The following is an 8,340-nucleotide window of genomic DNA, read 5'->3' on the forward strand; positions in this document are numbered from 1 at the left end:
TGAATGGGAGGGGTTCAGGGTTGAGGTCAGTAGGGGGAGAAGAGAATGGGACCGTGCGCAGTTCGGATGGGTCCAGGAGCCGGGTGGAGTAGAGGGTGGGTGATCGGCGGTCCCTGTAGAAGAGGTGCGGCCGGAGCTGGGCGCAGGGACAGCGGGGAGCCCGCAGCCGCTGCCATCACCGCAGCCACCGCCAGGGGGCTAGGGAGCAGGCCGCCGGCCAGGGACTTGGGCAGCTCCTTGGAGAAAGTCAGCGTGCCCTGAAGCACGGTGAGGCGGGAAAGAGAAGGTCACCCGTCGGTGCTGTAAATCCCACGTTTCCCCGCCCGCTCTGCGTCCTTCCCTCCACCCCGTCCGAGTCCTCCCGTGGCCCGATTCCCCAGCTCCCGGGCCTCACCGCCAGCTCCCCGGCGCCCCTAGGCTTCTTGTGACGGCTCAGGAGTGGGTTGGGCTTCCCAGCCACGCCATCTCTGTGCCGCCGGCTGGAGATGTGCTGCGGAGGCGGGATGTGGGAGTGAGTAGGTAGGAAGGGGCCGCAGTGCTGAGGACCGTGCTCCACGCCCCGGGCCTCGCCTCCGGTACAGGGGTTAGAGCCTGAAAAGGCCCTCACCCGAGCACCTGTTCTCCTTTCCTCAGCAGGTACAGCTCCCCAGAATTCCCGGGAAGGGCCTTAGACCCACCTGTTTCAGTTGGACCTCCGAGTTGACCTTGACGTTGCAGATCTCACAGTGGAAGGTTCGGTCCTGGGCAGGAGCCTCTGGCTCCCCCGGGGTGGGAGGCCCTAGTCGAGGGTAAGCTTTGATGGGCCCTAGCCCACTTCGGGCCTCCAGAATTGTCTTGTGCTTAGTACCTAAAGCCCACCGAGGGCAGAAGGAAAGGGGTAGAGAAAAAATTCTCCAGGCCTGCCAGGTCTCGAATATTGGAATTGTCACTTACAATATGGTAGTTGTGGGGAAAGTGTGGGTAGCTGTGGGGGGGGAGGTAAGGAGGGAGACAGGCTGGTAGGTCCCAGAGGGCCCAGGGATGGGGGAGGTCAGGATGTAGGAGGCAGGGGTGGTCGGGGGACAGGAGCGTGACTGGGGGCAGGAGAGCCCATACCTTTGTTATGTGCCTCAAGCTGGGACAGGGAGTTCACAGCCACCTTGCACAGAGCACAGTAGAGCAGCCGCTTGGCTTTTTCCTCCTCTTCCTTGCTACCCCCAGGCAAGGAAGCTGAGGCTGGAGTACCCCCTTCACCCTTGGTTACACCCCGGCCAGTCTCTGGAACACTGGGAGGGGATGGGGAGCCAGGCTGTTTCTCTGGGGACCCTGGGGCTGGACCCAGTCCATTCTCCATGGAAACTGTTGGGGGAGAAACACGGGGGTCACTACAGATGGCTCTTGGAGAAGCCACTTCCTGTGGACACCCCCACTCCTCATTTCCTGGAGGGCAAGGACCCAGGAATCCCCACCCTGTGACAACATGCATGTTCTCATGCCCTGAGCCACAGCCAGACACGGTTCAGCTGCACTGGCTGGGTGTGAGGCTCCAGTCCTGGCGCATTTCCCCAAAGATAGGAATAGGCAAAGAGGTCCAGTCCCACCAGCCTACCTTGAGGGTGAAACTGGCGTCCTTGCCAGCCAGGGGGAGAGACACAGAAGAAAGATTTACCCCACTCTCATGTGGCCTGCCAGTGAGCCTGGGCTTCCGGCCAGGACATCCCCTGCCCAGAGTCCTGCCCAGCCCCCACGGAGGCCCACTGACGAGCTGTAGAAAGGGCAGAACCAGGATGAGGGAGGGAGAGATGGATGCAGACACAGCAAAGGGAAACAGAAACAGCAGAACCGAACTGGAGAGGGAAGAAACAGGGATGCAGGCTGCTCTATAATTCATGCCCTGATTAAAGATGCACAGGCCCAGGCCTCAGCACTGGGTTCTGGCCTCTGCGCCGGGGAAACTCTAGCACTCCCATTCTTGTTGTAGCAGCCGATCCAGTTTCCGGGTCATGGGGAGGTCTGTGGTGGGGGTGGGGATCTGACCCCTCAGGTGTCCATTTGTTTCCTGTACTGTGATCCTTCCTCTTCTATATTGTCTTCATTTCTGAATCCTCTACCTTCATCCTAACCCAGACAGCACGTCCATATCCTAGTCTGCACAGGGCTACCTGGTTGATAAAATCAGGGCAGGTAGAGTCATCCTGCCCTGGATCCTCAGACAGAGAGAATGGAGAACTAAATGAGGTAATGCGTGTAAAGTACCTAGAACAGTGTTATTTAAGACATGTTAACAGCCACCACCATTATCGTGTTACAGAGACATTAACCAACTAAGCATGCTTAAGATAGGAAAAAAACTACAGATGCCTGGGCTAGGAAGCAGCTGGAGCACAAACAGAACTTATGCCTGTTCCCTCTACACCTATGCATGTGTGAGGGTGATTCTGTGTGTGTGTGTGTGTGTGTGTGTGTGTGTGTGTGTGTGTGTGTGGTTAGAGTGGGGAATCTGGGTTCTAAACTGGTGGTGCAGAGCCTTGTTTCTTATTCTTAGGTGGGGTGGGAAAGGCAGGCCAGGGTAGGAGGAAATGGGACAAGGGGGACATTAGCTCTCTCTAGAGCTGGCCCTGACTGACTCGTGTCTGATGTTGTAATCCCAGGATGGAGGCGGCTCATATCTTCCTCTCTTTATTTCTTTTCTCCTGTTTCTTGGAAGTGTGGTTAAGGATGGCCACCAGCCATGAGGGAAAAAGAATTTCAGAGTTGCTTTTTGTAAACCTGGGAAAGACCTCAACGGTCTTAAAGTCTCTCTCCTACTTACTAGAGAAGAAAACTCTGGCCCAGAGGGGACCAAAGGTCTATCCAACATCATCCAGGGAGTTGCCTGGGTTGCTTGGACTCAGTCTTCCCTGAGGGGAGCCCTGGCAGGGCCAGCACTCTGATGTCCTGATTCTCTCTCCCCAGGAGGGGGCCTCTCTCTAGATTGGTTCCCCTTTCCTTGATGAGGTTTGCCAGGTGGCCTCACCCTAGCCCCTCTGAGTCACTGGGCAGCGGGGAGGACAGACAGTGGGAACTCTGTTGAGAAGAGCTGGGTGGGGGTGGGGGAGGGTGACAGGATGGAAATTTTCTGTCATTGTGCTTGGCTCCAGGACTTACCTTGGGTGGGGGCGGGGGGGGGGGTGGAGGAGGAAAAGCGCGCGGGGGGGAGGGAGGAGGAGGAGGCAGAGAGGCAGAGGAGAGTTCTGGGAAATGGGCAGAGAACAGAATAGAGATCAGCTGGAGAAGACGGGGAGTCTCAGACACACCTGGACGGGGGGCTATGCCATCCCCATTTGGGGGGGTGCTGCCTGGTGGAGCTGGGTCTCCAGGTTCCCGGATGCCAGGCTCCCTGCCTCGGGTCTTGGCTGCCTCCATGCCTTTGACTCGGCGGGCGTGGCGGTTACCCTTGTAGTGTGCCTCAGCCTGGCTCTTTAGGGATGGAGGAAGAAAACAGAAGCTGAGGACACCTTTGATCTGCTTGATGTCCCCTCAGAGCTTCAGGTCCTTGGGTGGCCACAGCAGGCTGCAGTGAATCTCTTCCTATACCCGTGAGATGTGAAGTCCCATGCTAATAAATCTCGTTATTCCTGGGGCTCAGATGAGCTTCTCAAGCTTGAGTCTCTGGGACTCTGGATCCCCACCTAGCCCAGAATGCACACCTGAGGCCTGGCTGCAGACTCAGGCTTCTCACCCAGCCCAGGGTGAAGGGAGGGGGACCCCAAACCCAAGAAAGAATTCTAAATTGGGAAGGGGCAAACAGTGCAGACAGTTGTCGCCTCTTAGGCCTTAGGCCTAAGGACCTGAGCCCCTGCTGCCAGCATCCTGCTCAGAGTAGCAGCTCTGATGTCCTGCTCTATTCTGACTTCTCCCCCTGGGTCTCATTTTCCCTGAGGCCTCTGCGGACACCTAGGAGGACCCTGGCCTCAAGCCCAGCTCTGGAGACAGAAGACAGCAGCAAAGACAGCAGCAGAGACAGCTGTCAAAACAGAGCCACTTGATGGGGGAGGGAAGGGGAGTGCGAAAGGAGAACAGGGCTGTCTGCTGGCTTCACTCCCACCCCTCAGATGTCGTCCCCTTTGTCAGTGTGTGGAGGGTTGGTAGAGGAGATGCCTGGGGCCTAAGCTAAAGAAGAGTGCAACTGCTGGCCCCGGCTCCCCTACCTGCTGCCCGCCCCTACCCTCCACTCTGTTTTCACCACTGCTAAGAATGTACAATCCTGGAGGCACAAGGTCACCTAGACAGGGGTAGAAATAAAAGGTGTGGATAGGCAGGAAAAGAAGATTGACAGCCCAGGGGAGGGCAGTGGTATGCAGGGCCCAGTGGCATGCAGCATGTGTGTGAGCGTGTGCGTGTGTGCGCGCGTGTGTGTGTACTGGATAGGGAAACAGAGCATGCTTTTATTTTCGCCTACTCAGTGGAAGGAGGCTCTTCTGTTTTTCTCCGAAATCTCCTAGAGCCAGCACCCCACAAAGTCCCCTCTCCACCCAGACAGAAGTCCCAGTGGAGCCTCAGAGGGAGGAAATATGGGGGCTGGACACACAGGTTCTGGGCTTTGGGTGGTTTCTCCCTATGGAGAACTTTATGTGTGATATGGAGGGAAAAGAGCAGAAATGAATAGAGAAAAGGGAACCAGGAGGTTAGAGGGAACTGTGTGGGCCAGAGGAGGAGTTATCAGAGGGCAAAGAGGACACAGGCACTGCAGGGGAGCCAATGACCTACCTAAGAACCAAAGGGGGCAGAGGCCACACTTCCACTCAGACACCATCGCTCCAAGAAGCTCTGAGCTAGGGATACCCTAAGTCCCCAAGGGAAGGAGAGGTCAGCTTTGGAGGACTGATAAACTTCATGCCTGAATATGCAGCAAACTTGTTCTTTTCAAGTGCCTGCCCCTGCCCCTCCTGCAGTATTCCCACTTTCTGCTCTCCCCTTAATTTAATCCCTGCCCCTCACCTCGACCTCTCAGCCTCTGCCCTCCAAGTCCCCTGTCCCACCCACCTGCTGGGTGGCTGTGTGATTGTCGTCTTACCTGAGAATTGAAGCGGATTTGACAGACATTACAGGAAATGACGGGCCGCTTGGTCTTGAGTAAGGGTCCCCCAAAGGTGTGAGAGAGCACAGCCTTCTGCACAGGGTCCATCTGTGGAGGCAGACTAGGGTGAGCCAGGGACCCCAGCACAAGCTGTGTCCACTATCCCCACCCACCCCCAGCAGCAGCTGGGTCGAACCAAAGTTCCAGAGCCTCCTCCCATCCCTCAATATACCTGGGGTTCTGAGTCCCAATCCCACGATTCTTTCCAGCCCAATCTTCATAGTGCTGAGAGGTCCCGACAGATCCACAGGCCCAATGTTCCCATTTCACAGAAAGCAGAAGTGCTTTTCCCAAGGCCACACCATGACTTCACAGCAGAGGTAGGACTAAGCCTGAGCTCCTCCCTAGGTTCCTCACGCCATGAAGGTCCAACTCTCACTTTGACCTATCTCCAGTTGACCAGAGGCCTACTGAGACACAAAGTCCCAAAGAACACAAGATCCAAGGGCCTTCCGCTGAAGCCTTTGAACCTTTTGGCCCCACTCTAGGGTGTGACTATCTGGCAAGTGCAGCCTCTGATCCCAGGAGACTGATGCTCCCAGCTTCCCATCTCCGGGCCCCAGCTTGCCCTAACACTCTTACTTGCTAAACTTCCTTAAAACAGCCACTATTAGAGGGAGTAACAACTCAGGAGAAAATAGGTGGATCTAGAAAATAATGGGAAATGGTATGGTGGTTCATGTGTATAATTCCAGCACTGGGGAGGCTGAGGCAGGAGGATTGCCTGTGTTCCAGGCCAGCCTGGGCCACATAATGAGTTCAAGGCCAGCCTGAACTACATACAAGACCTTGCCTCGAAAATCAAACGAAAAGTCGGGTGTGGTGGCGCATGCTTGTAATCCCAGCATTCAGGAGGTTGAAGCAGGAAGACCACTATTTGAGGCCGGCCTAGCCTACATAGTTCAAGGCCAGTCTGAACTACATAGCAAGACCCTATCTCAAAAAACAAACAAACAAACAAACAAAAGGGAACCTGAACAGCTGGGCTGGCCTAAGGCCAGTGATCTTCTGAACCCTGTCTCCCTGATCAACAGGGCTTCTGGGGCAGAGCTGTAGGGCTGGGCGGGATTAGGAACCATCTCGGTCTCCACCCTGGATCAGCAGATGTCTTCCTAGTCTCCGGCCAAGAGTTCACACGAGGAAGGGGAGGATGGAAGTTTCTCTGAGTCTTCTGGCTGTAGTGATAAAGCCAGGGGACTGGAGGCACAAAGCCACCTCCCTGAGCAGTCTTGCCTCTCGCTGGCCTCCTCAGGCTCGGGAGGATTGGGTGATCACTGGAACCTCATAAAAACTGACCAAGGCTGGAAACCTTATGGTCTAGGCAGGAGGAATCAAGATGTCGTTGGGGACTTAGGGGTCTTTAGCACCTCAGCTGAGTCCCTGTGCCCAGGTTTCAGGGTCCCAGTGAGCTACTGGAGAGATGGAATGTGAAGGGGAGATGTCCTGACTCTCCTTGCCTCCCCTAGGAGTCTGGCCAGCTGCTTGGGGTTGTTAGGAAGGGAGCCTCAGCATCCCTGCGAACTGGGCGGTGGCCTCACCTACTCTGTCCTGTTTTGGTAGTGGAAGATGCAGGAGCCATGGTTGAGTTCAGATAACTGGCCAGACAAACATCAGTCTCTTGGCCTGCCCTTCGCTGGAAGCAGCCTCTGTGTGGCTCTTTTCACCTCCCGTCAGCTTCCTGGAAGCCCCAGTCACATCCAAGGAAAAGCCAAACAGGAGAAGGATGGGTGTGTCTGTGTGTTAGGCAGGCTGTGATCAATCTGTGCAGGGGTGGGGTGTGAAGGAGTGTCATGTTCTGTGTGTATGTCGTTTCTTTATCAACATTTCTGTGTTGGGGGCTTTGCTGACACTACGAATGGTCAGGTTGTGTAATCTCCAGCTGTGTGTTTATCTGTGTGAATATATGATGTGTTTGGCAGAAAGAAAGACAGACCAAGTTGGAGACAGGCTTTCATCAGAAAGCAAGACAGACTGTGGCTCTCAGTTCCCAGTCTTTAAGTCTCAGTCTTTCTTATTTAGAGACCCTCAACTCTGCCCCAGGGTTCTCCTAAGCCCTGGGCTTCCTCACAAACTGGGTGGAGAATGGGAATTCAGCCCAGAAAGAAATTCAATCTGGGCCAGGAAACCTAAACCCAATGAAAACAGTAGGGACAGAGGGGTGGGATGGAGAGGGGAGAGCAAGAGTCCCCTAGTTCTGTCTGTGCCCCACCCCATCACCCCAGCCCACTCCTCAATGGGGCAGAGGCCCCAGGGACCTGAGCATGAGTTGTAGCCTGACCTTCCCAATGTCCATCCTCCGAGAATGTCCAGGCCCCACTTAGGTCCCTGCTCTAGGATGAGAACTTAACTCCTGAACAGCCTCCTCCCTGGGCTAAAGTCCAGAAGCACCAACTGGGGTTGGGGTCAGGTGGGCCCTCCCCACCTTCTCTTTCAGGAACTGAGGGGACAGACACCAGGCTGGAAGTGAGGGCTCCTGGGCCCAATCGGGTGCAGGTGGAATGTGAGCCACTGAAGAGCTGCTCCAGGCCAAGGTCAGGAGGCCCTGGTGACCTAGATGAGGGCTCCTGGGGGAGAGGCAGAGGCCAGCATCTCCCAGGGCCCTCTCACTCCAGTGCCCCTTCCCAGGGATCTCGGCCAACCCACTGACTAAAGAAGTCCCCCAAATAGTCCCTTTCTCTGCCCTCGGCCTGCCCTCCAACGTGAAGGGGAATGGCTCCCTGAAGCTGGGGCAAAATGAATCAGGAAGGGCAAGGGGGAGGGAAGGGGGAAACCAGATCAGGAACAGGAAGGGGGGCGCTGTTATTATATTTCCCCTCAGTGCCCTTTATCTGAGAGAACCTGCTGTCCCTTATTTGACGACCCCACTTCCCCACCCCTCAAAATTAGATGACAAGGGAGAGGGGGTGGAATCTCAGGTACTGGAAGACCTGAGGAACCGGCAAGACTGATACAGGAAAGAGAAGCAGCTATGGGCTGTCTAAGAGCAGGTGGGGTAGGGATGCTGGGAAAGGGCCAGGGCTGGAGAAAGGGATCTGAGCAGCATGGTGATCTGAGGGTAGGTACAGAGCCTGAGGGGAAGTCTGAAGGTCTGGGCGACTCCCAGGACCTGCGAAGCAGAGGATAGGGTATCCTGTGTGGTGACAGCAGAGGGGGGCGCCAGCTGGGACCCAGAGATGGCTCGGGCCGCGCCGGCGTGGGGGATGGGCCGGCCACCCGGGGACCGAGGAGGGAGAGGCGGCAGC

At 56.1% G+C, this 8,340-nt stretch overlaps 1 protein-coding gene across 1 annotated transcript in view; it reads right to left on the reverse strand.

Annotated features, from left to right (window-relative positions):
- Nucleotides 1-6: 6 nt before the first annotated feature.
- Znf385a (zinc finger protein 385A) overlaps nucleotides 7-8,340 on the reverse strand; it is a 14,886-nt gene continuing 6,552 nt past the window's right edge. Inside the window, exons 3-8 of the mRNA XM_010609384.1 lie at nucleotides 5,036-5,146; nucleotides 3,276-3,438; nucleotides 1,096-1,338; nucleotides 678-847; nucleotides 395-490; nucleotides 7-257 (exon numbers count right to left, since the gene is read on the reverse strand). Of these exons, the coding sequence (XP_010607686.1) occupies nucleotides 27-257; nucleotides 395-490; nucleotides 678-847; nucleotides 1,096-1,338; nucleotides 3,276-3,438; nucleotides 5,036-5,146 (1,014 nt within the window). The 3' untranslated portion in view covers nucleotides 7-26. The remainder of the gene's footprint in view (nucleotides 258-394; nucleotides 491-677; nucleotides 848-1,095; nucleotides 1,339-3,275; nucleotides 3,439-5,035; nucleotides 5,147-8,340) is intronic.

Source organism: Fukomys damarensis, unplaced genomic scaffold (assembly GCF_012274545.1).
Source record: "Fukomys damarensis isolate Sample0158 unplaced genomic scaffold, DMR_v1.0_HiC HiC_scaffold_15, whole genome shotgun sequence".
NCBI classification, from domain to species: domain Eukaryota; kingdom Metazoa; phylum Chordata; class Mammalia; order Rodentia; family Bathyergidae; genus Fukomys; species Fukomys damarensis.